Here is a 27,999-nt window from a genome sequence, read left to right as displayed (position 1 = left end):
ATTTTTGCAGTATCCTTCCCCTGGAGTGGAGATATTGCAGTATCCTTCCCCAGCCATGCCCACCAAGCCACACCATGCCCACCAAGCCATGCCCACAGAACAGATAGTAGAAAAAATTGAATTCCACCACTGAAATTAATCCATTCTTTCACCCATGTACCGTATTTTTCGGAGTATAAAACGCACTGGATTATAAAACGCACCTACCTTTTTTGTTTTGTTTTTTTTTATAAAAAGTTTTTTTTATTTTTTAGACAAACACATACAAACATACAATGTATTTTCTTTGAACAGAGTATTTGGCCGGTTCACAAATTTAAACAGTGTTTAGTCATTTCAATTACATTTAGAATTTCTATATTTCCTTTTTGCCATATTTATTTATTTATTTATTTATTTATTTATTTATTTATTTATTTATTTATTTATTTATTTATTTGTTCAATTTATATGCCGCCCTCCTCCGAAGACTCAGGGCGGCTTACAATGCACTTATAGCAATAGCCTTCATTCTTTTGTATATACTTGCTTATTAGGGCTTTTGGCCCCCCATAAGCGGTGTTTCTACAAAGTCAGTTTATTGCCCTCACAATCCGGGTCCTCAATTTACCTACCTCAGAAGGATGGAAGGCTGAGTCAACCTTGAGCCTGGTGAGATTTGAACTCGCACTAATTGCAGGCAGCTGGCAGCTAAGTGCTACATAACAGCACTTAGTACACTGCACCACCAATTCGTCATCTATTTTTTTAAAATAATCCTCATCTCTAATCTTAATCAAATTCAATTTTTCCCTTCTATTCTATATTATACCCCTTCCCATTGTCATCTATTTTTATATCCATCCTCACATTGGTTAATTATGTAATATTACAATTGTTTAATACAAATTCAACATTTTAATATAAATCAATTAGTTATATAACTATCTTTTTTTGTATATTAATCAATATGAACATGAATATTCCAATTATTTCCATGCAATCCAATTTCTTACAAATCAATTAATTATATTTACCAATAATAATAAACCAAATAATTTTCCCCATATATTCCTCCAAACCACAACTTAACCATTTCTACTTTCAACACACTATTCAATTAATAGTATCTCAATTATTACAATTCCCTAGTTAAATAGAGCTTTCCCCTTATGTTACTCATTTTCACATCTTAAACTCTCCCAATAATCCAAATAGTTATTTGCCTCTATGCCAGCCCTGCTAGATCCCACAATTTCTGTCATTTATCCAGCTCTATTGTATAGCCAAAATTTTTAGGCTATCATACCGTACTATCATTGCTCCAAATCACAATAATTTCTACTTTCATCACAATATATAATTAAAAATATTTCAATTGTTACAATTTCCCTAATTAAATTTAAAAATGTTCTAGCTGTTATCCAAGCTACAACTTAATCCTTTTTACTTTCACCACCATATACCATTAAAGGTATTTCAATTGTTACAGTTTATACTTATTCATATTTCTAAAAAAAATAAAAAAACTTTAAAAATAAAAAAACTTATCTAGACATTGTCTAGATTTCAAAAATACAAAGACAAATATTCCAATTATTCATTTCATTTTTACAATCATGATTTCCCATTTATTTCTTACTACTATTCATATTTCAATTCTAAATATGTATAAAATCTTTCTCTTTTATTTCTTTTTCTTTTTCTCCCTTCCCATTTTTATTTTTGCCTTTTTCTTTCTCCTTTTTTTCTTTTGTGTTTTAAAATCTTGAACTCTCCTCTTTTGCCCTAAGTTTCCCATTGTTTGCACCTACCTTTTTTGGTGAGGAAAAAGAAGAAAAAGAAATCTCCCTCTGCCTCTGCCTGATTTTGCGACATTGCAGCAAACAGCCTGCTTTACTTTCATTTTCATTTTCAGCATAGCTTGATTAGCACAAGGAAAAAAAATCTGCTCCAGCAATTTACCTCTTTGCAGCAAGCAGCAGAGCCCTGCACAAAAAAATCAGCTGAGAGTTGGGAGGCCGATCTAATCAACTTGTGCTAATTAGGTTGTGCTGAAGCTGAAAGGAACTGTTTTTTCTTGCTGTTTGCTTGCAAGGAGGTAACTGCTGCAAGGCACAGGCCAAAGGGTGGGGACCAGTGGGTGGGCAGGGCTATATTCGGTGTATAAGACGCACCTAAATTTTCACCCTCTTTTAGGGGGGAAAAAGGTGCGTCTTATACTCCGAAAAATACAATAAGTACTGAGGCTTGATAGCACAACTCCCAGTCTGGCAACCCAAAAACGCCTCTCTTTTTAGAATCTTGCAACATTTTTAAACTTATTCTTGTTTTTTTCCCTTGCCAAATATATCTTAGTATTATGTTGTTATGAAATAAACTTTATTAAATATTTACAATAAAATTAACACACAATAATGATTGAAAAGCAATATAGGAAGCGAAATATAGAAACACATAAACACAGGGCTAAAACGAAACAACAAACATGACTAACCGAGAGTTAAGCTCACTCTCCAATTAATATTAACTAATATCATCCTAGCCAAACATTTCAATGCAATCAAGTTCTTTTTACTAACTACAAAACAATTGGTCTGTTTTTATCAAAATTATAAAGAGTTATAAAGCCTAGTAAATATCTAGTTAATCTAATTAGGCGATCTTATCACCCTTCTCCTAAGTTTAACCTTCTTTTGAGCCAAACAAAGCATCTGTCCCAACTTCTATTATATACTGAATCTTTCTTGTCTTTTAAGATATACATTAGCCTGTCCATCTCAGCACATTGAAGAATCTTGTTTATTATCAGATGGTCAGGAGGCGTGTCTGCATCTTTCCACAGTTGAGCAAATGCCATTCTCGCCGCTGTTGAGACATGGACAAATATATACCAATCCTTCTTATCGATGTAGTCCAGTCTTACTCCGAGTAAGTAGAGGTCCGGGTGAAGGGGAAAGCTCACATCTGTTATTTCCAGCAGCCACTGCTGTATTTTCCCCCAATAGTGTCTAGCTGATGGACAAATCCACCACTGATGGAAGAAAGTACCCTTGGCCAACCCACATTTCCAATATCTATCGGAAGATCCTGGGAATATCTTAGCGATTCTGGCAGGGGGAAGATACCAACAGTAGATCATTTTATAAAAGTTTTATTTGAACGGGGAAGAAAGGGTCAGTTTCATAGTTTTGTTCCATACATTTTGCCATGCATCAAGCTGAATTGTTGTTCCAATATTTCTCCTCCAGGCAATCATTGTGTCCTTTACAATCTCCTCCGCCATAAAATTGGACAGAAGAAGATTGTAAGCGTTGGAAATAAATTTCCTTCGGCCACCTAGGAGAAGCTTGTCAAACGTTTGTAAATGAAGGGAAATACCATGTTCCTGTTTATCCCAATTCTAGTTTGAATTTTCACATAAGACCACCAGTCTATGTCTAATCCTCTAGTTTGGAGATCGGCTCTAAGTCTAAGTCTCCCGACTTCATCCAACAAGTCACCATAAGCCCAGTTCCTCTTTATATTGTGCACAGTCGGAAGGGTCACTGCCTCTAACGGAGACACCCACTTAGGAATCTGTGTTTAAACTTGCTTCTTCACCATTTCCCAAACCCTTAATTTATTTATTTATTTATTTGTTTATTTGTTTAAATTTCTATACCGCCCTTCTCCAATGTAGGACTCAGGGCGGTGAACAGCCAAAGTAAAAACAAGACATACATACAAAGCATACAAAATCTAAAACTGTTTAAAATAATTAAATAATTTTGGCCGTAATTAAAACATTCCAATTTAAAATCCGTTTAAAATTTGACTCAAGCCAGCCCAGCTAGTTGAAATAAATGGGTTTTCAGGGCCCGACGAAAAATCCGGAGGTCTGTTATTGTACGTAGCTCTGGGGGGAGGTTGTTCCAGAGGGCGGGCGCCGCCACAGAGAAGGCTCTCCCCCTGGGGGTCGCCAGCCGACATTGTCTGGCGGACGGCACCCTGAGGAGGCCCACTCTGTGGGAGCGTACTGGCCGGTGGGAGGCTATTGGTGGCAGAAGGCGGTCTCGTAAGTACCCCGGCCCTAAGCCATGGAGCGCTTTAAAGGTGGTCACCAACACCTTGAAGCGCACCCGGAAGACCACCGGGAGCCAGTGCAGCTCGCGCAGGAGAGGTGTCACGTGGGAGCGCCTCGTCGCCCCCAAAATCCCCCGCGCGGCCGCGTTCTGGACCAGCTGGAGCCTCCGGGTGCACCCCAGGGGGAGCCCCATGTAGAGAGCATTGCAGTAGTCCAGGCGGGAAGTGACGAGTGCCTGAGTGACTGTGCGTAGGGTTTCCCGATCTAGAAAGGGGCGCAACTGGCGTATCAGGCGGACCTGATAAAAAGCCCCCCTGGCCACGGCCGCCAAATGATCTTCTAACGACAGCCGTGCGTCCAGGAGGACGCCCAAGTTACGAGCCCTCTCCGTGGGGGCGAGTGATTCGCCCCCAATAGCCAGCGATGGCGTCAGCTGGCTATATCGGGACGCCGGAAGCCACAGCCACTCGGTCTTGGAGGGGTTGAGTTGGAGCCTGTTTCTCCCCATCCAGGCCCGCACGGCCTCCAGACACTGGGACATCACTTTAAGGGCATCATTGGGGTGGCTTGGGGTGGAGATGTACAGCTGGGTGTCATCAGCGTACTGATGGAACTCCACCCCGAAGCCACGGATGATCTCACCCAGCGGCTTTACATAAATGTTGAACAGAAGGGGCGAGAGGACCGACCCTTGTGGCACCCCACAAGCAAGGTGCCTCGGGGTCGACCGCTGCCCCCCTGTCAACACAGATTGCGACCGGTCAGAGAGGTAGGAGGAGAACCACCGCAAAACGGTGCCTCCCACCCCCAACCCCGCCAACCGGTGCAACATGATACCATGGTCGATGGTATCAAAAGCCGCTGAGAGGTCTAACAAGACCAGGATAGAGGAGCAACCCCTATCCCGGGCCCTCCAGAGATCATCCACCAATGCGACCAATGCCGTTTCCGTGCTGTGCCCAGGCCGGAAGCCGGACTGGAGCGGGTCTAGATAGACAGCTTCATCCAGGTACCGGGGAAGCTGTTGCGCCACCACACTCTCAACAACCTTCGCAATGAAGCGAAGGTTGGAGACTGGACGATAGTTAGCCAAAACAGCCGGATCCAGAGAAGGCTTCTTGAGGAGGGGCCTCACCACCGCTTCTTTCAAAGCGGCCGGCAGGACCCCCTCACCCAAAGAAGCGTTAACAATCTTCTGGAGCCAGCCTCGTGTCACCTCCCGGGAAGCCAGTACCAACCAGGAGGGACACGGGTCCAATAAACATGTGGTCGCGTTCAGCCGTCCCAGGACCCTGTCCATGTCCTCGGGAGCCACAGGATCGAACTCCCCCCAGATAACACTCTCAAGACCTGTCTCAGTCATCCCGTCTGGACATACCCAGTCAGAGGCCAGCCCTTCCCGAATCTGAGCGATTTTGTCATACAGATACTGCACAAAATCCTCAGCTCGACCCTGCAAGGGGTCATCCCGCACTTCCAGATGGAGGAGGGAGCGGGTCACCCTAAACAGGGCGGCTGGGCAATTATCTGATGACGCGATAAGAGCGGCAAAATAGCTAGTTTTCGCCGCTTTTATCGCCACTAGGTAGGTCTTAATATGAGACCTCACCAGTGTTCGGTCAGGTTCGGAGCGGCTGGTCCTCCAACTACTCTCCAGGCGTCTTTTCCGGCGCTTCATCTCCCTAAGCTCCTCGGAAAACCAAGGAGCTAGGTGAGTTCGGTGCCGGGTCAGAGGCCGCAAAGGCACGACTCGGTCCAAGGCCCCGGCAGCCGCACTATCCCAGGCGGCCACCAGGTCTTCAGCCGAGTCATGAGCCAGAATCTCAGGAAATGGCCCAAGCTCCATCTGGAACCTATCAGGGTCCATCAGGCGCCTGGGGCGGAACCACCTGGTCGGTCCCGCCTCCCTGCGGCAGGGTGCAGCGGTTAGAAAGTCCAGTCGAAGGAGCGAGTGGTCAGACCATGACAAGGGTTCGATGGCTATATCCCCTATATCAAGGCCACTCAACCACTGACCAGAGACAAAAACTAAGTCCAGAGTGTGTCCTCCTGTGTGAGTGGGGTCATGAATTAACTGAGTAAGGTCCATGGCCGTCATGGAAGCCATGAACTCTCGAGCCACCTCAGACGTTTCACCGATAGATGGCAGGTTGAAATCCCCCATGATGGCAAGTCTGGGGGTGTCCACCGCCACCTCGGCTATAACGTTAAGGAGCTCGGGCAGGGCCGTTGCCACGTGGCAGGGAGCCAGGTACGTGACCAACAGGCCCATCTGTACTCCACGACCCCACTTCACAAAGAGGGACTCACATCCGGCTATCTGTGGAACAGTGGTCTCCCTTGGATCCAGACCTTCCTTTATAATAACCGCCACCCCCCCCGCCCCTGCCCTGAGCCCTCGGCTGATGAAATGCACGGAAGCCTGGTGGGCATATATCCACGAGGGGGACTCCCCCCTCTTGGCCCAACCAGGTCTCCGTAATGCCCGCCAGGTCCGCCTCCCCCTCCTGAATAAGATCGTGAATGAGGGGGGCTTTATTAACAACGGACCTGGCGTTGCACAACATCAGCCGTAGGCTCTGGCCCTGAGAATCTGGACAACCTGGGGAACAAGAAAAGCATTGGGGACCGGAATGCGCAATCGCTCTAAGATAGCGAGTGCGCATTCCCCGCACATGATATGGTCCCCAGCTTCTGCCATATCTGCCCCTCCCACTCACTATGCTGATGGAACAGCCCTCTTCAAATCGAACTCCAACCCCCTCCCCGACCTCCGGTTCTACGTCCCTAATGTCGCAGCCCTTCGCTAAGGCTGGTCTTGAACCCGGTGGATTTCCCCCAGAACCCACCCTAATCCCCCCCGAACCCCTTAAAATTTTTGTTAAAAACTCACTAAAAAACCCACTTAAAAAACCCCTCAAACTCTTCTTAGCCGCATTAATAAAATTCCTCTAATATAATGATTAGTAAAATGTTTGGATTGTTTGTCTTTCTGAGACCACAAGAAGGAATGCCATCCCCGCTGCAAATTGTATCCTTCAATTGCCAAAATGCGCTTTCTTGAGAGGATCACCCAATCTTTTATCCAAACCAGAAATGAAGCTTGGTAATAAAGTTCCCACATAGGGAGTCCCAAGCCACCCCTTGTTTTGTGCTCTTACAGCATTTTTCTTTTTATACAGGTTTTTTTACTCTGCCAAATAAATTTACTTAGAATTTGGTCTAATTTCCTAAAAAAGTTTTTATCCAATCTTGCAGGAGCCGTTTGGAATAAAAAGATCCATTTTGGTAAAACATGGGCTTTTATCGCGGCAATTCTACCCAAAAATGAGATCTGAATATGCCGCGATCTCTCCACTTCATTCGCTGTGTCTATTAATAATTTGGAATAATTGAGCTCTTTGATAGAAGAACATCTATTTGTAAGCCAAATACCTAAGTATTTAAGTTTTTTGACACAATTAATCCCTATAATACTTTGGATCTGTTCCTTTTGGGCACCTGACAAATTTTTTGTTAACATTTTGGTTTTATCCTTATTGATTTTTAATCCCGCTACCTCCCCGTATTCATCTAATTTAGTAAGTAATTTTGGTCCCGTAATAAGGGGATCTTCTAATATGAAAACCAAATTGTCGGCGAATGCTTGGAGTTTGTATTCTTCCCCTTTAACTTTTAAGCCCTTAATTTCCGAATCCTGCCTGATCGTCTTAAGAAGTGGTTCAAGTGTTAAAATAAAAAGCAGTGGTGAAAGAGGGCATCCTTGTCTGGTACCTTTGTATCTCATCTGATAGTGATCCATTAAACAGTAACCTTGCCGACTGTTTAGAATAGATGGCTTGAACTGCCCTTGTAAATTGAGACCCAAAACCCATCACTTCCAATTGTTGTATTATAAAATTCCAGTTGACTGTCAAAAGCCTTTTGGGCATCCAGAAAAATCATTACCATTGATTTATCAGGGTGTGTCTCATAGTATTCTAAGTCGTTCAATACTACCCTTACATTATCTCTTAGGTGCCTATGAGGCAGGAAACCATTCTGATCTTGGTGGATAAATCGGGACAGGAACACCCGGAGTCTCTCAACTAGTATTGTCGCAAAAATCTTGTAATCCACATTCAGGAGCAAGATTGGTCTATAGTTCTGGATCAGAGTTTTATCTGTATCGGGTTTCAGGATTAGGGAAATATAGGCTTCCGTCCAGGACCGGGGTATCCTAAAGTGTAATAAAACCTCATTAAATAGATCTTTGATGTACAAACTAAGTGAGTCAAAGACTCCTTTATAAAATTCACTAGGAATCCCATCCGGTCCCGGAGTCTTGCCATTGGCTTGTTTCTTGATAGCTGCTATTTCCCCAACTGTAATTTCTGCATTTAAAATTTCTTTACAGTAATCCGGAATCATCTCCAATTGTAGATTCTGGAGATAACTCTTGAGTTTATCTTCCTGATGAATTTCTTGGCTATATAAGGAGGTATAAAAATCTTTGCTTTTTGCTCTAGTACCTACCAAATTTCCCATAGAGTCCTGTAAAAATTCAATCTTTCTAGATTCTGCCTCTTTTCTTATTCTATATGACAACCACCGGCCTGGCTTATTAGCATGTTCAAATTGGTTTTGTCGACATTTCCGAATTTTATTCGCCAAATCGTTTTGATCTAGGATAGATAACTCATGCCTAATCAAGTCAATTTTCTCCTTAATAAAATTATTATGCGGATCTAAACACAGCTCTCCTTCAGCTTTCTCCAATTCAGCCATTAACTCAATCCGTTTGGCCTTCTCCTTTCTCCATTTGGTAGCTGTATATTTTATTACCAATCCCCTAACTACTGCTTTGACAGTATCCCAAATATTTTGAAGGGAAGTATCTTCTCTCTTGTTTTCGGTAAAAAAATGATCTAATTCTTTTTTAATCATATTTATAAATTCCTCATTTTTCATGATCTCAGTCCTCATAGACCATCTCGCTCTTCTAGTGGACCCCTTCCATTTTATTACCAGGGGATGGTGGTCTGCCCATATATTCGTCCCTATTTCAACCGAATTTATGCCTTCTTTCAAATCTGATGTTGACCAGACCATATCTATCCTAGACCACTGTTAAGGATATTGGTGTTGTGTTACCAACCAGCAGAGTAAATGCACAAGGAAATGTTGCTGAGAGCAATGAATAAGAGATATGCAAACTGGTTTATCAAAAGTTTACTTTATAGTAGAAAAACAGTCTCATAGTCTTTAAACAAATTCCAAGTCTTTGCCATTTAAATCAGTCCAGTAGTTACAGAATCTTCTTACCCAACAAACAGTAGTTGGTTAGAATAACAAACTCATCTGATTCACAAACCACGATGGTAGCAGATAGCAACTCCTCTCAATGGCAGCATATCATACTCTGGTAGCATATCACATCAGCTTCATACACAATGGCAGCATATCATAGCAGCAACTGAACACATTACAATACCTTGCTTAAATACTCTCACAACCAGTGATTACTTAATTACAGCATGACTCAGCATTATAATGATTCAGCAGTAAAGCCTTAAAGTCACACAATACATATTCATATTAAAGTTACAGTACACATATATTGCCTGCACAACTTGTTAAGCTCAAACCATATCCTAACAACCACGATCTATGCCTGGGGGAGAAATATGTAAAGTGCTTTTGCATAGGATGGAAGTCTCGCCAGATGTCTCTTAACCCTATTTCTGTTCTTAGGTTATCCCATGTTTTGGAGAGTACCTTCCTATGCCCTTTTTTGTATTTAGGAGAACCGCTTCCTGGATCATAATCAATTGAAGTATCAGCAATCGCGTTGAAGTCACCTACTATGCATACATGCTCGTAATTTAATTCATTAATTTTCTTATGCAAATCTTTAAAGAAACCCATTTGGTTAACGTTAGGGGTGTATATATTTACTAACAATACTATTTTTTGGCCAATGCTAATCTCTAACATCAGTATCCTACCCTGTGTATCTGCATATACTTGACTTTTCAACAGGCCTCTCCGATTGTAAACAACTCCCCTTTTCTTCTGGTCGGCCAAGGATACATACAACTTCCCCAGTTTGGGATAAATTAAAATCTTAGAATGGTCTTTCCTTATATGGGCCTCCTGTAAACATATAATATCATAATTATCTTTTTGAAGTTTAGCCCAGACCTTTTTCCTCTTAGTGGGAGAGTTCAGGCCATTGATGTTAACGGAAAACAGGTGGAGCACCTCATGCCTCTACTTACCTGCGTTCTTGAGTTTCTGGGATCTGGTCTTGATTTGGAAATTAGTTCCTCTTTCTTCTCCAGATTGGGCTGTGTCTTTGTCATGTCCAATATGCTCTGTGGCTGTTGTTTCCTGGGTTACTTCTTCTTGGCTCTTACCTAGGTTACCACCTTCACTCTCTTGGTCACTAAAATTAATATAGGCCTCCGCGAAGTCCTGCGCTTCCTGTACGGTTTCCAGTCGTAACCTCTGCTCTTGCCAGATAAACGTCAGGCCTTCCGGTAGAAGCCAACGATAACGTATCCCTTGTTTCCTCAGCCATGTTGTCAAAAAATCATATTTCCTCCGAATGTCTCGTACTTGTCTCGGGAACTGGGGCAATACTGTTAGTCGGTTACCTTTGTAGGTAAAAGCTTGGTCCCTCGTTTTCCGAAACATTTCATCCCTTAGTGCTGTTCTGGTAAATCGAACATGGATCTCTTTAGGGAGTTTGTTGCGCTGAGCATAACTTGTATATACTCGGAGCACTTCGTCAATATCTCTTGAAACTTCTGCAAAATCTCTTCCAGTAATTCCTGCAACGATCTCTCCCATTAGTACATCCAAGCGCTCACCTTTCTCTTCAGGGACATTCTGAAATCGTAGGAAGTAGCCAGATCTATCTATTTCAAGGAAGATAATCTCTTCCTTGATTTTTTTATTAGCCAAGGCTTGCCGGAGTTCGAGACGCTCCATCCTACAGGTCACCTTTTCGGTCTTTATCTCGGAAGCTTGAATCCATTCCTCATGATTAGTCAAAGTATTTTGGACCTCCTCAAACTTTGCATGAAACAACCTTGTCTCAGTAGTTAACGTTTCGACGTTCCTCTTCAGCTCTTCCAAGGTCTTTGATGTTGAATCTTGATTTTTAATCAACGTCTCCTGTATAGACTGGAGAATATCTTGCGTCGATGCTTTTCCCGGAATAGCCACGTCTTCAAATGATCTTCGTAGCATCACAGAGGTGATGGCTGGAGATGAGGCTGAAGAGGTCGTGATTGCCTTCTTCTTCAAGGTAATAGTCATGGTAGCCATTTTGGATATTCCTAAAAAGTCTTTCCAGGCAATCATACAACACCAAATGGTTTCACCGCCTAGTATCAAAATTCACTCTTGCTTCGCTATGTCCAAACCACACTAGGAGTAAATTTACTCACTAATTCCTACTGGCTATCTAATTCCTACTGGCTATCTAAAAGGAAATAGGAAAAGGAAGGGGAAAAAAAGGGGGGGGAAGGTCCAACTATAATGAATCTAGGTGCAGTTAGCAATTTTGGTCACTAGATGGCAGCAAACACCAATTTCTCCAGTTCTCCAGATCTTCTTGCAGTGGAAGCAAATTCAAAAATGACGACTCATGCAAATGGCATTCTTCAAAACAGAAAATGTTAATGCTAAGTCAAAGATAGGAAAATCAAAGGAAGCATAGCACTCTTTCATTCAAGGTCCGTGGAGAATCGCATTCCCAAACAGTAAGTCAAAATTCAAAATTCACCAGTTGTAAAAACAGGATGAAATCAGATCGCAATAATCAGTTATAATCCAAGGTTTATAATTTTCTCAAACTGCCAAAAACTTCACTGCCACCTCACTCAGTTTAGGCTCTGGGAGTAGGAAAGATTTTAAACTCCACTACTTTGGGGCTTCCAATCGAATCACAGTCTCAAATTACCGAATCAGTCTTTTAGTTTGGCTGGGATGAATAGACTTCCTCAAGCAGTATAGCCACAGCCTCGGGGCGCCATAGCAGGCATCCTCTCACTGTGCTGACATCAGGAAGGTACTTCAGTCTCTTCGTGCAGCCTGCACTTTCCACACAGAGCTGGCAAGCTCCCCTCTTTCCCACCAAGCTTTTCCGCTCAGTAGTGGCTTCAAAGAAGCTTCAATGAAGCCGCCGGGTACAGCGAACGGAGAATCGGCTCGGGAGAAGAGTCCCTTGCCTCCTCCGGCTGCTGTGACGTCACAGGAAGTCTATCTTAGTATTATTTTGCTTAATTCTTCAAAATATTTTTTCCCAGCTTTATCGGGATTGTTTGAAATAAATATAATAATCTCAGCAAAATGTTCATTTTTATAGTAGCTATTCTTCCTGTGAACAACAGTTGCAGGCTTTTCCATTTCTCCAGATGGTATTTAATTTTTTGCATCAGCAAATAATTGTCCTTTTTAATAGTTGCACATCTTGCTGTTAGTTGAATTCCTAAGTATTTTACTTTCTCAACTATCTGTATATATGTTCTCTTCGTTAACTCTTTTTTCTGTGTATCTGTAAGATTTTTAACTAATACTTTAGTTTTTTTTAAAATTTATTTTCAGTCCTGCAACTGAAAGAATATTCTTCTATTTTTTTAATTAGTTTGGGTCCAGTTTCTTGTGAATCTTCTAAGATAAAAAACAAATCATCTGCAAACGTCTGTAACTTGTATTTTTCCTTTTTTATTTCCATACCTTTATTTCTATATCTTGTCTAATGTTTCTATTTAACACCTCCAGTGTCAATATAAATAGTAAAGGGGATAACGGACATTGTGCTTTTTTATATATTAAAGTTCTCTGTCATATCCCCATTTACCATCACCTTTTCTGTTTGTTTATAATATATCGCCTTGATCATATTAATAAATCTCTCACCAAAGTCCATCAATTTTAGTTGTATTAACATAAATTGCCAATTTACATTATCAAATGTTTTCTGTGCGTCTAAGAAAATCAACACTGTTTGTTTTCCGGGATGTGCTTCATAGTACTCCAGCGTGTTTAAAATCATTCTCATATTGTTTTTAATCTGTCTCAGGTAAAAATCCATTCTGGTCTGAATGTATAAATTCATTCAAAACCCTTTTTAGTCTCTCTGCTATTATTGAAGCATATACTTTATAATCAGCATTCTATAAAGATATTGGCCTATAGTTTTTTATTTGCATTAAATCTGAATCTTCTTTCGATGTAAGAGTAATGTTTGCTTCCATCCACAAATTTGGTACCTTCGCTTCTGACAGAACTTCATTTTAAACTTCCAACATTGCTGAACCTAAAGTATCTTTTAAATCAGAGGTGGTATTCAGTCGGTTCGCACTGGTTCGAGTGAACCGGTAGCAACAATTTGGCCTGGGTCGCCAAATCAATAGCAACTTCTGGCTGGCCATGCCTGTCGCCCAGTCGCCACTCGCCCCACCCCTTCCAGCCGCTTGCCACTCACCCCACCTACCCCGCCCTATATATGTTGCCTTTGCCATGCGGCCCAGCTAATCACCTTGCCAGTCACCTTGCCGATGCCCGCTCAACTCAGCTCACCAAAGGTAAGCAATGTATGCCACCCGCTCACCCTTTGCTTTGGATCGGGGGCTGGGGCCCCAGGGGTGAGCGGCCTGGAGCCACCACCCGCGTCAGCAGGGTCAGAGAATGCACGATTCCCTGGCTCCGGCCTTGCCCTGGAGCTGCTGCCCGCTTGTCACCCACCTCGGCCGGGTCTGGGAATGCATGATTCTTTGGCTCCGGCCTTGCCCTGGAGCTGGCGCCCGCTCACCTCCCGCTCTCCCTTAAGCGCGGCGCATCACTCCATTTCCCCTCCTTCAGAGGCCCCAGCCCTTAATCTCCCCACTTCCTCCCCCATGACCTCTTTTGTCATCACGTGGCCGCGACCTTACCTTCCTCTCACAGCTGGCTGCCAGGGAAGGACTCCAGCTGCACCGAAAAAAAGACATGGTGGCTGCAGGCTTCTTGCCCGGGCAAGTCCGACCAGAGCAGCGCAGCAGGCAATGGGGTGGACTTGCGCAGCTGGCGCATAGAACAAGGTGGCAGCAGCGGTGACACATTGGAGAAGCGGAGCCGGAGGTTGGTAATTTTCACTGCAAGAAGCCTGCAGCTGCAGTGTCTTTTTTTCAGTGCAGCTGCAGGCATCTCGCAACAAGGGCTGACTGGAGGCTTCTTGTGCAGAAAACTACCGGAGGTCTCGAAGTGCCGAAAAAGCCACTGCCGTCACCACCCTGTTGTTCGACAGGATGGCAAAGCCACTGCAGTGGCTTTTTCGGCACATTTGAGACCTCTGGTAGTTTTCGGCAGCCTCCAGCCAGCCGCCACAGCCACTTAGCTGCTCTCAAATTTTTTTCTACTGGGTTCTATGGGCGTGGCTTGGTGGGAGGGGGGTCATGTGACTGAGTGGGTATGGCCATGAGTGATGTCAAGTTGGCCACGCCCACTCAGTCACATGACATCGACCACCACCAGACCACATCCACAAGAACTGGTAGTGGAAAAATTTGAATCCTACCACTGTTGTAAATGCTTATAAAGTTCTGCCGGTAGCCTATCTGGTCCTGGCATTTTGTTATTCATTTCTCTCTTAATCGTTTCTGTTAATTCCATCATAATTATTTGTTTGTTTAACGTGGCTTTCACTGTTTCAGGTACTTTAGGAAGTTCAGCTTTTTCCAAATATTGTTTTATTCTATCTTCTGGAATTTTCTCCTGATCATACAACTTTTCATAGTAATCTTGAATTATTATTTTTTATCATCATTTTGATAATAAAGAATTTCTTTCTCATCTACTAGTCAATGTATCAGTTTCTTTTCTTTCTCCTTTTTCAATTTATATGCCATCTTCCTGGTTTATTCACATTTTCAAAGAAATTCTGTTTAGCACTTTTGATTTTTTTTCTGCCAGTTCTTCTTTTTCTAGTAAATTCATATGTATTCTGAATATTTCATCCATCCCAGCAAGCATTTCCAGTTTATTCACCTCCAGAGCATCCACCAGCAACTCTGCCATTTTCTCAGGAAGATCTTCCTCTTTTACTTCCTCAATGTTTTGGAATCTCAGAAAATAATCTGCTTTAGCCATCTCCAACATAATTACAGTTCTCTCTAGATCTTTGTCTGCCTATGTCCATCTTTTCCACTTTTTTTTCTGTTTGTTCTGATTTCTCTTCTATTTTCTGAATTCGTTGTTCATTGTTAGTTCTTATTTGCTGGATGTTCTCCATTTTATCATCCATCTTTTGCATTCTTTCCTTCATGTCGTCATGGTTCTTTGCTATAGCTTCTTGTAGCAATTGGAACATTGATTTCATTTCTGTTTGAAGAGTGTTCATTTTTTTCTTGTTGTAACATGCTATCTAGTGATTGTTGACTTGCTGGACTGGATGCTTCTGCTGATGTTGCTGATGTTGCTGATGATGGTGTGGATGTATTTTTTCTCCCTATTTTGCTTAAATTTGTATTACTTATCATTTTGGGTTATCTTAGAGAATTTAAAGTACTTAAGAGAAATAATCATCAGCCAATCAAATAATACACCACAATCTTCAATCAGCTCACCCCCCCCTTTTAAAGAATAAACAAAAGCAATCCACCACAAAATCCCCTTTTCTCCCCCCCCCCCAATGTTATCTGGTTGTTTTGATTTAAAAATGCTTTAGCCCCTTTGACTAGACAACAATTCCTACATATCACTATCATCCTTTTACTCTCTACATTCTATGTCTACATGGTGTATTTAAAGAGAAGCTTTCCTATTGTGCTATTGAAATTATTTTGCTCTTTTACTTTTAAGTTGCCAGAAAGGCAGTACAGAGCCTTGCCTTTCATACACCCATATTATTAGGTGAGAGTAGCAGGTTATGTACCCTGTGGAAGATAACTGATGACAGCAGGAACTACCAAGCCATTACCTCAAAACAGTAAGTGAGATCAGAAGACCCAGAACACTTCTGGGAGACAGTGTTTGAGTCTTTCAGCTTCCCATCTTATGATTCCACTTTTCAATAACCATTATTATAAACCAAAGATGTTTCTAGATTCCTTCCTATAGAATAGACATAGTACAGGCTCTGTGGAGAAGCAGAAGGGGGAAAAAATCCAGCCAAGCTCTCTTCAGAACTAACAACAACAAGAAAATTTATCTGGGATAGGAATAGGATAAAGCAATGGTGAAGGAAATGTGAATGGCTGTATTCTCCCCTTGAATCTTCAACAAAGAAAAATGGTTGGGGGAGAGACAGGACAGTGATGGAGAGCTATAATAGAGATGTGAGGAAAAAAGTTCTTTATTTTGGACACCAAATAACATCTGCAGGAGGTAATAGAGGTATAATATAGAGAAGTATGGAGATCACTTTGAAGAAAATATGTATCAGCTTTTAGGAAAACATGAAGTTTGCTTGGGAAAACAAAAAAATATGAGAAGGACACTCAAAACTGTTTCACTTGATCTCTCTTGTTTATAAAGAGGGAAGGTGAAATACTGTCAAGATTTGCTATTATAACCTAAATTAACTCTAAACCTTCAGTATTTCTTATAATGATTGTTTCCTTACCTGGCGAACTTCGAAGATGAGCAAATTGATAGCAGGAATTCCCTTCTAACACACATGTTACAATCCCAAATACCTTAAATAATTTAATAAGTCAATTTGTACATATTAACTTTTTATGTTAATATTTTTTGACAATCCAGTTCTAATTAATTTATATCATTAGCAGATTAAAACTGCTTTATTGCTTTGAAAGAAAACTGTTTTGCCATCAAGGCTCTGTTGGTTCATAACTTCAAGGAACATTTACAGTATCCTTCTGTAAAAGAGGTTGCATATATGCTGTCTTTCTCTCCCCATATATATATGCCCTGCCCAAGAACCAACACATACATATAGCCATGAAAGCATACATTCTGTTTACAACTTATTCTGGAACACATATCACACACTGTCATTGCCTATCTCAATAGCCTATCTCAACTTTCTGCTTTCTATTTCTGTATGCTCAGTGGAAATATAAATGCATCAAAAAGTTTAATGAAAAATTATTTCATATTGCATGTATTAGTCCTGTGCACATATATAGCAGTAAGGCTGAGTGTTTCTCCTGATAAGTTTTTCACTTCAGTATTGTAATTTTAATAACCATTCTTATTATTGATATGTTATATTTTATTACATTTTATTTGTTTCAGTTACTATTAAATCAACTCCCAGGATTTTCTTCAACTAATTCCTATGTACTGGATGGAGAAGCCAATGCATTTCCCTTGTTTTTCTGTTACTATAAATTCTTTACATGATAAAAGAGCAAAGGTTCTGCTCAGGGATGGGTTCTACTTACCTTTACTACCGGTTCGCAACAGGGTCGCATGTGCAGAAGCGTTTTGATGACGTTGGGGTTGGTGGGCAGAGCCTCCTGCCAGTTTTACTACCGGTTCTATAGAACCGGTGCGAACTGGGGACAACCCACCACTGGTTCTGCTGGATGCAGAGCTGCCAACCCTCAATTATTTACTAGGCAAAAATCCTTGAGTATGAAGCTGTTTTGAAAAGCACTCCCATCCCATTTTTAATGAGAAGAAATTAACAAATTCAAGAACTCAACAAGCAGTGTGAGAGCCAGGCTTAAATCTTCTGGCTACTAGAACTGCTGCCTCAGATTTTTAAGCAATTGTCCACATCAGTGGTGAAATGTAAAATTTGTTACTACCAGTTCTGTGGGTATGGCTTGGTGGGGGGTAATGTGACTGGGTGGGTGTGGCCAACTTTTTTTTTTAAAGCATTTTTTCTACAACCTCTTCAGCCGAAGAGGTTGTAGAAAAAAATGCTTTTAAAAGGCTCTGATGATCCCAGCTGAGCTGCGCGATCATCAGAGGCTTTTTTTTACTTTTAAAAGCATTTACAGAAAAAATGCTTTTAAAAGTTTTTTAAAAAGCCTCTAATGATCGCGCTGCTCAGCTGGGCATGGGGAGGGGGCAGAGATTTCTGCTACCAGTTCTCTGAACCACCCACCGCCATCGCTACCAGATCAGGCGATCCGGTCCGAACCAGGAGCATTTCACCCCTGGTCGACATGCCTAGCAGTAAGGCTGAGTCCATGAAGTGAAAGATTGAGATCTAAAACATCATCTCCCAGAAGACTTGTGTCCTAGAAGATCTTTAGCTCTACATCCTACCTTGGTTCAGTAGTTCCTGCTGCCATCACCCATCTTCCAATGGGAACTTCACATGGTATCTTCCCTCTAAAGTTCTGAGGGCTGTCATGACCTTGTTGCTTTTCTGGCCAATGAAAAAGGAAAAATGTGGAGAAAATGCCTATAGTAGCAGCCTCTGGCCCTGTGGTGCTCTTGTGTGTGACTAGCTGAATTTCTCCCTGTTCCTTGTGGGGAGAAAGATCAATTTTATTCCAATTCAAAAAAAGCAAAAGAATATAAAAATCTCATTGACAAAAACTCTCAGTAGCAAAGGAGATTAAAAAACATGTTTTTAATCAAAAACAGGATCTTAAAAAAACTCTAATGGAAAAATATATAATTCTGGTAACCCATAAGATGATGCTGGTCTGTTCCATTCATAAAGACTAGACTGCAGTAAAGATCCAAAACACAGCTACATATTAAGTTTGTATAAAGACAAAGAATACTAGAGACAAAATATTAGACTTAAGCATGCAAAAACAAAATAAAAATGTCTTTAGTATTCTTACTTCCTCTAGAATATATTGTCCTTTAATCAAATTCTTTTTTTGGATTCAGTTGTTACCAGAAATCACTTCCTACACACACACACACACACACACACACACACACACACACACACACACACCAAAAAAAACCCACCATCCTTAAATCAGAAGCTGGAAGAGAATGCTCTCCTTTCCTTATTTTATCTATTTATTTATTTGATTTATAAGGCTATCAACTCTGGACAGTGTACAACAGCAGTCCTCAACCTTTTTGGCACTAGGGACTGGTTTTGTGGAAGACAATTTTTCCATGGACGGGGGGCATGGGTGCACCACTCACTCATCTCCAACTGTGCAGCCCAGTTCCTAATAGGCCACCAGTCTGTGGCCTGAGGTTGGGGACCCCTGGTGTACAACATAAACATATATAGATAAAAGTACATACTCAACATAAAAAAAGAAAACCATATACTGTAACACCTTACCCCTAACACACAGCTTCTTGCTCCATAGTCCACAGAAGTTGGTGTGCAGTCCCCAAAGAACAAAGGTTTCCCAGAATGGGAAGGGCTGGGGAAAAATCTCCTTTTGGCTTACATGCCAAGTCCCTGGTGGAGAGAAACTTGTGGTTTGCATATGCCTTTGCCCATACAGTATGCAGGCTGGGAAAGGGCTACTATTACAATCTGTTAAATAAACATAAAGATGGAACAGTTTGGGCCATTAGGTCCAACACAGATCCATCCCCAGCATATGAATCCAAATTAGCACATCCCAGACAAAGTGATACATGGCCTTCACTTGAGCAGATTCTTACTATTAGCATAATTTCAAAGCAGTAGTATTTGACCTCATTCTTTTCCTTGCTCTTTATTCTTGAATCATTCTTCAAATGCAGAAAACTGAATTATTACTTCCTAACTCATTCCATTTTGGGAGTAATAAAAGATACAAATAATAAGTATCCTTCTATTGTTGCATCTGTAATGGCATGTGCCTTTTTAGCAGTCAGTGTAACGTTGGATGAATCCCAGTGCCAAGACTCTTTTCATGCATGATTTTTCTTTCCTAAATGAAGAATTTTTCACTTGCTCTACTAAATTTGATTTGTTTTCTTAAATGTGCATAAGTGTATGTATGTGATTTTTCTGATGTACAGATACTAAGGATCAAGTGCAGGGGTGGATTCCAAAACCTTTTACTACTGGTTCTGTGGGCGTGGCTTGCTTGGTGGGCGTGGCTTGGTGGTCATGTGACTGGGTGGGCCTGGCTTGGTGGTCATGTGACTGGGTGGGCCTGGCTTGGTGGTCATGTGACTGGGTGGGCGTGGCCAACTCAATGTCACTCATGTCAAGGAGTGCCTCGCCTGGCCCCTCCCCTCCCAGCCATTCTTTGTCACACTCAGCCTCAACGTATCTATAGTTCTGTAAAAATGTTGTTCACCTTTTTTCAAGTTTATTATCTACATACTATAGATGCACTATCATGGACCACTGAAAAGAAAATGGCTTTGTAGTATGCAGCTACTACGAAGCTTACCAGGCTGCTCCCATCCCATCCCATCTCCACCGCTGCTGCAAAAGGGGCAGCTTCAGGAGCCACTGGCCAGCAAAAAGGGGGCTGCCCAGGCCGGCAAGCTTTGTAGCATGCAGCTGCTGCAAAGCTTACTGGGCTGCCCCCTTCCCATCCCACCTCCACTGCTGCTGCAAAAGGGGCAGCTTTGGGAGTCTCTGGTCGGCGTGAAAGGGGTTGCCTGGCCCAGCAAGCTTTGTAGCCACATGATGTCCCACGAGGCCGAGCACGCCAGGCCCAAAAGGCAAGTGAGCCTCACTGTGTGTCCCCCCCCCAAAGGCAGCTCTTCGGCTGAGCACAGTGGGTCTCCCTCCCCCCGCTGCCAGCATCGACTTTACCTTCTAGATCTTCCACATGCCTCTGGAGGAAAAGTGCAGGCCTTGGCAGGAGAGGACAGTGGTGACAGGGAGGGTGAAGTCGACAGTCCAGCAAGCTGAAACCCCCCCATCCCCACCGCAGCTGCAATGGCAGTGGATTTGGGAGCTGCTGGCAGGCGGGGAGGGGGCCACCCAGCCCAGCAAGCTTTGTAGCTATGGAAAAAGCTGCTGTCATTGCCACCATGTTCTTCGCACATGCGCATCCCATTGGACTTGAAAGGCAATGGGATGCGCATGTGTGAAGAACATGGCAGCAATGAACATGGTGGCCGGGGTGAGTGAGCAGCAACCGGGGGACCGGTTCAGGGGCGTGGCCAGCCAGCCATTACTACCGATTCTGCGACCAATGAAAATTTTTTACTACCAGTTCTCCTGAACCGGTGCGAACCGGGAGCAACCCACCACTGATCAAGTGTTTATTTTTTGTTCGGATATTGTGGTTAACAGTTGGCAGAACAAAGAAGAGAGAGAGAACATGTTTCTGCTATAGTCATGATTTAATCCATTTCCATTTTCAGAAATATTTCTGCCCTTGATTTTTGTCTTTAAAATGTGCGTTTCGGATCCTAATTCTTAGTCCTAGATTACAACCTAAAACATTCGGCCTCCATTCTAAAACATTCCACCCAGTTCAGTAAGTACCTTTGTAGCTATATCTTGCAATTGTCACTTTTGAGAGATCCTAATGGTAAAGTAGTATTATTTATTATTTATTTTCATCAAGCATGTATTAGATAACAGATATAAGTATAAACATAACTATGAATAAATGAAATGGATACGAATAAGAGGGAACATTAGGGCAGGGACGGTAGGCACACTGGTGCGCTTATGCATACCCCTTAAAAACCTCTTAGGAATGGGGTGAGGTTGACAGTAGATAGTCTAAGGGTAAAGTTTTGGGGGTTTGGGGAAGAAACTACAGAGTCAGCTTGTGCATTCCAGGCATTAACAACTCTGTTACTGAAGTCATATTTTCTGCAATTAAGTTTGGCATGCTTTACCAGAAGTTTATATCTATTATGTGCTCGTGTATTGTTGTGATTGAAGCTGAAGCATTCATTGATAGGTAGGACATTGTAGCAGATAATTTTATGTACTACGCTTAGGTCAGACCGAAGACAGCAAAGTTCTAAGTTGTCTATCCCCTAAATTTCAAGTCTGGTGGCATAAGGTATTCTGTTACAAGCAGAGGAATAGAGGACTCTTCTCGTGAAGTATCTCTGGACTCATTCAATTAATGTCCGATATGCAGTGCGGGTTCCAGACAGATGAGCTGTATACAAGAATTGGTCTAGCAAAAATTTTGTATGCCTAGTTTGCAGTTCAATATTACCGGAGAAGAAGCTACGCAAGATTAGGTTAACAACTTTTAATGCTTTTTTGGCAATGCTGTTACAGTGAGCTCTGGCACTTAGATCGTTTGAGATGAGTACTCCAAGGTCCTTGACAGAGTGAGGGTCATCTACAAGGTTGTATCTGCCCAGCTTGTATTTTGTGTTTTGGGTTTTTTTTGCCAATATGTAAGACAGAACATTTGTTGGTTGAGATTTGGAGTTGCCAATTGTTTGACCATTCTGACAGATAGTCAAGGTCTTTTTGTAGGGTAGCAGCATTGTTGGTGGTGTTGAATAGTTTTACATCATCAGTGAAGAGAACGCAGTTGCTTATAATATGATTTCAAAGGTTGTTTATGTAAAGTATAAAGAGTGTGCATCCTAAAATGCTTCCTTGGGGGACACCGCTGTTAACTGGTGCAGGGTTTGATAGGGCATTTCCTATTTTGACTAAGTTGCCTGTTTCATTGGAATGCAGCTATCCACTTATGCAGGGATATGGAAATGCCATAAGATTTTAGTTTTAGAATTAGTTTGTCGTGTACTACTGAATCAAAGGCTTTACAGAAGTCTATATAAATTGCATCTATTGCTTTACCCTAGTTGAGTTGTGAAGTCCATATGTTTTTGCAGTGTAAGAGTTGCATATTGCAGGACAATTTTTTTCTGAAGCCAAACTGCTTGTTAGAGAGTAGGTTGTTTGTCTCTAAGTAGAGGGTAATGGATTGGTTTATGATTGATTCCATGACTTTGCATGTGACGCAATATAATGAGATTGGTCTGTAATTATCAACTGGGGTCACTCTTTTTGAAGATGGGGATGACCGTGGCTAGTGACCATAAGTTAGGTAAGGAGCTGGTTCTGAAAGGTATTTCGTAGATTATGCTAAGTGGTTCTGCTATGGTGGTTGAGAGCTTCTTTAGGAAGTAGGCACATAATCCATCAGGGCCAATCGATAGAGATGGTTTTAGGTTGCGTAGTGCCTTTTCAACAGCATTTTCTGTGAAATTGACATGTAGTAGATTGTTGTGATTAATTGTGGTACGATTGGGAAATGTGGGGTATGATCTGTTGCTGTTTACAAAGATTGAACCGAAGAATGTGTTGAAGAGGTTGGCCTTAACAGTTTCATCATTAAAGTCTTTCCCATTTGGCCCTTTTAGTGGTGGGATGGATCTTGAGTCTTTAACTTCGTTGTTTACAACATTATAGAAGACCCGGGTGGATTTTGTGCATAGTAGGTTTTCCTCTTGTTTGCTGTGATAATTGATGCATTCTGCCTATCTGTCGGAATAAGGATTTGTTAGTTAGTTAGAATTTAGGACTTAGTTGAAATACTCAGTATTATATTTTAACTCAATCTCCCCAGTAGAAATGATACCCAAAGAGAAAAAGAGGGAGAGAGGAGACAAGGACTAGAAGTTTATTCTATTGAGCTGCCATCTCCTCTCCCTTGTGGTCAGTGTCCACTGGTTTTCTGGTGGGAAGGATTCTAGAAATATACAATTGTTTGTACTGCTTGTAAGGCACTTTGTGAGAATTGTTACCTATTCTTCACTTTAGAAAAATACCTATGATATTTTGACCCTAAAACAATAACTGCTGGTAATTTAGGCTTTGCCTCTGTGTAATATATGTAATGTCCTTTAATGATTGAGTGACATTTTTAACAAATCTCCTTGTCTCTTTTGCAGCTGTTACAAGGAGCTTACCAATTGCACTATCCTGATAGCTGAGAAACTGGATTGTTACTGGCCAAACCAACTGGTGGATCAGTTCTTCATAACAATTCATAGTCACTACTTCAAAACCTGCCCTGTTTCAGGAAGAGCTGTAGGAGACCCCCCTAACATCATTTTATGTCCATTCATTGTTGTACCAATTTTTATCACCCTACTCATGATGGCATTGGTAGTGTGGCAAAGCAAATACAGTGAAGGCATTATTTAAACCCAAAGGTCCAAGATAAGATTGGTGAAGATGAACCCCAAAGTTTTCAACCTCCAAGCTGTACTGAAGTCTGTTTTGCTGTTTCTTTGGTAGAGTTCTGGATACCAGAACAAAGTATTTTTAGAGACGGTGTATAATAGAAAATTTTCTGCTACCTAGAGAAAAAAAACTGTATGCATCTTCTTGAATTAACAAATATTTTGCTTAAATCAAGAGAATGCATTGAGAAATTGTTCTCACTGTCTGAACTGGTATTTATAATATTACAGACCTGTTTGCAGTATTGCTGCTTCAATCTTCAAATATAAGCTTCTCTTTCCTGGTTCTTTCAATATATTTTTATTGTCCTTGGTAATTACACCCTTCTCTTTGGCTTATGCACCATTTTTTTAGATAAGGTACTGTATTTTTTGGAGTATAAGACGCACCTTAGTTTTTAGGGAGGAAAATAGGGGGGAAAAATTCTGCCTACCAGGTATTCATCTGGCTAGCGTCCTTAGCCTGGTCAGTTTCAGCACATTAATTCACTCGCTGGTTTTGAGGTTGGGGCTGGTTCAGGTTGGGATCGTCAGAGGGAGCAGCAATTAGAAAAGCAGGCAAAGCACAGAAGATCGCTTCGCTCGCGTTGGGGCTGAAAAACAGCTTCAAAAGCACAGCTGATTGTCAGAGGGAGCTCCAGTGACTAAAGCAGGCAAAGTGCGGAAGGGGTAAGAAAAGGCAGCAGCTGTTCCATGTAGCCATTTTGGGCACCGTACATCATGTTTTCAGCCTCCTAACACGTCATATTTTCGGGCAGCGATCGGCAGCAATGTGCTTTGGCGATCGCCACAGCCTTCAAGGGCTCTCAAACGGAGTGTCTGGAGGCTGAAAACACGACATGCAGAGCCCAAAAACACAAGCCGTTGTCGGTGGCAATCTCTGCAGCCAGGAAGAGGACACACAGAGGCCGAAGGGTGTGGGCCAGCGGGTGGGTGGGGTTACATTCAGAGTATAAGATGCACCCAAATTTTCAGCTTCTTTTAGGAGGGAAAAAAGTGTGTCTTGTACTCCAAAAAATATGGTAATTTGGGGAAAAAAATGTTGGTGATGCATCAGCACCTGTGTACCATAGAAACAATGTTGATGATGAGATAATAAACTATTTCAATGTATTTTGTTGGTTAAAATCATTGAAAACTAATATAGTTCGTTGCATTAATTTTTCTGGCTGAAAAATTAACATAGCAACAATATTTTTAGCAAATCCTAATTCATTCAAATATAATTATTTCTTAGGCATGTTAATGTTTTATCATACCTTTTGTATGAACAAATGTTCACTATAAATATTTTTATATGGACATTAATTAGTGTAGACATTTATTCACAGGACAAATCTTCAGCAGATTATTGGCAAAATATTAAAGTTTGCAATATACCATTCTGAAGAAATGCTTTCTAATAAAAATTGTAATAAAATAAAATAAATAGTATAAATATTAAAACAAAAAATCTAGGTTTCTAATAAAACCTATGGCACTAAGAAATTTAATAGTAAAGTAGTAAATTTATTAATAAAGAAATGCTTGGATTTGCGATACAACTTTGGTGGCAAAAGCTAATTTCTGATTACGTTTAGTGAAATTCCCTACTCTTAGGACAAGAACATCTACATATTGGCTCACAGCTGTTGGCTATTCCATGTGTGCATGTGAGAGACTATGAGATAGAGACTGAAAATATGTCGTAGGCTACAATTATAAATAATGTTGTTTTGAACAATTAAACCCAATGAAAACATGTAAGCTTTGGATTGGTCTGGACTTGGTTTGGATATGATTTATTTTTCATGTTTTACTCTTTCAAATCCTCCTCCCTAAGCATTGCACTTTCATAGGAAATGCAGTGTATAAATGAGAGAGTAACAGTTATAATCAGCAGAAATTGTTTGTTTTCAGGAATCCGGTCTCTCAGAAAAATGTATATTCAGATGAGAAAAAGAAGTCAGGCTGATGAGGAGGGGAAGGAAGAAGCAAATACTGACTGGCTCCATACCTGTGGTTTATTCAATCAACAGTTACTCAGCAAACTATGAGTTAGTTAAAAGAATGAACTACCTACTTTTCCCCATCAAATCCTGTTGTATTGTTTAAAATTCTACGACTTTAAATATAATTATGCAATTTAGTGATGTTGTTGTTCTGCCTGGTATCGACTGCTGGTGGCAGCCTGTGAAGTCTCTGCAGTTTTCTTGGCAAGGTTTTTCAGAAGTGGTTTGCCCTTGCCTGCTGAGAAAGAGTGACTGGCCAAAGATGGCTTTGTCCCTCAGGTGGGACTAAAACTCACAGTCTCCTGGTTTCTAGTCTGTTGCCGCAGCCACAACTCTTGTGTTTCCCAACATTTCCGGCTTTATGGACCAGCGGGGGGGGGATCGTTCTGCATGAGCAGCCAGTGCGCATGCACACAGCTCTGTTTGCGTAAGCAGCCAGCAAGTGCACATGTGTGCAGCTCCATTTGTGCATCCAATCTCCCATTAGATGTTATGGCAATTCAAAGCATAATAACAAATGGAGCATTGTTATGGAACATCCAGCCTATAAGAGAAATAAAAGGAAAGGAAAATATAATTATACTACTTTGGACACATTATGTGAAGACCTTGATCTATGGAGAAGGCTCTAATGTTGAAAAGATGGAGGGAAAGAGAAGAAGATGGCTAGCAACAAAGTGGATAGATCCAGTTAAGCGGCAGTTGCTGTACTTTTGGAAGACCTAAAGAACCTAATTAAGGAAAGAGTCTTCCTGAGAGGTTTGCAGTGTCCCAGAGTCATGTGATCACCTTTTGTGATCTTCTGACAAGCAAAGTCAATGAGGAAGCCAGATTCACTTAACAACTACTGCAAGAAAGATTGTAAAATGGGACAAAACTGACTTAACAACTTTTGCTTAGCCACAGAAATTTTGGGTGCAATTATGATCATAAATTGACGTGGACAGGATTATGGGTTGGCTGGGGTCCTCCACGTGTTTATTGGACCCTTGTCCCTCCTGGCTTGTGTCTGCAGCCAGAGAGGTGACTGGAGACTGGATCTAGGCTGTTGCCAATGCTTCGTTAAGGGAAGGGGTCTTCCCCGCTGCACTCAAAGAGGCGGTGGTTCAGCCCCTCCTTAAGAAGTCTAGCCTGGACCCTGACATTCTTAACAACTACCGTCCAGTCTCCAACCTTCGCTTTTTAGCGAAGGTTGTTGAGTCCGTGATGGCACATCAATTCCCTCAATCCCTGGAGACTACCTCGATCCTTACCAATCTGGTTTCAGGTGTGGTCACAGCACGGAAATGGTATTGGTCGCTCTAGTAAATGATCTCTGGCGGGCCAGGGATGGGGGTTGCTCCTCTATCCTGGTCCTTCTTGACCTCTCAGCGGCTTTCGATACCATCAACCATGGTATCCTGCTGCAGCGGCTCAGGGAGATAGGGATAGGAGGCACTGTTTTGCGATGGTTCTCCTCCTACCTCTCTGGTCGCTTGCAGTCTGTTTGGGCAGGGGGTCAGGGATCCTCCCAGAGGCCCCTCACTTGTGGGGTGCCTCAGGGATCGGTTCTCTCTCCCCTGCTCTTTAACATCTATATGAAACCGCTGGGTGAGATCATTCGTGGTTTTGGGGTGAGGTATCATCAATATGCTGATGATACCCAGCTTTACATCTCCACCCCTGACCACCCTAGTGATGTCCTTTCCATGATGTCCCATTGCTTGGAAGCAGTGCGGGTTTGGATGGGGAGGAACAGACTCAGACTCAACCCTTCCAAGACTGTGTGGCTGTGGATGCCGGCATCTTGGGATCTGGAGGTTCCAACTTTAATGATTGGGGGGGAGACTCTTACCCCCTCCAATAGGGTTCACAATCTGGGCATCCTCCTGGATTCTCGGCTGTCCTTGGATGACCATCTGACGGCCGTAACCAGGGGGGCCTTTGCACAGGTGCATCTTGTGCACCAGTTGTGCCCTTTTCTAG

At 41.9% G+C, this 27,999-nt stretch overlaps 1 protein-coding gene across 1 annotated transcript in view; it reads left to right on the top strand.

Annotated features, from left to right (window-relative positions):
• The window catches only part of RAMP1 (receptor activity modifying protein 1), a 113,257-nt gene extending 87,875 nt beyond the window's left edge, over positions 1–25,382 (top strand). The window contains exon 3 of the mRNA XM_070933165.1: positions 23,750–25,382. Coding sequence (XP_070789266.1) covers positions 23,750–24,005 — 256 coding nt within the window. The 3' untranslated portion in view covers positions 24,006–25,382. The remainder of the gene's footprint in view (positions 1–23,749) is intronic.
• Positions 25,383–27,999: the final 2,617 nt, after the last annotated feature.

This window comes from Pituophis catenifer, unplaced genomic scaffold (assembly GCF_029215685.1).
Source record: "Pituophis catenifer annectens isolate HBS135680 unplaced genomic scaffold, rPitCat1.0.hap2 SCAF_1, whole genome shotgun sequence".
Classification (NCBI taxonomy): domain Eukaryota; kingdom Metazoa; phylum Chordata; class Lepidosauria; order Squamata; family Colubridae; genus Pituophis; species Pituophis catenifer.
This window is presented reverse-complemented; position numbering and strand designations above follow the sequence as displayed.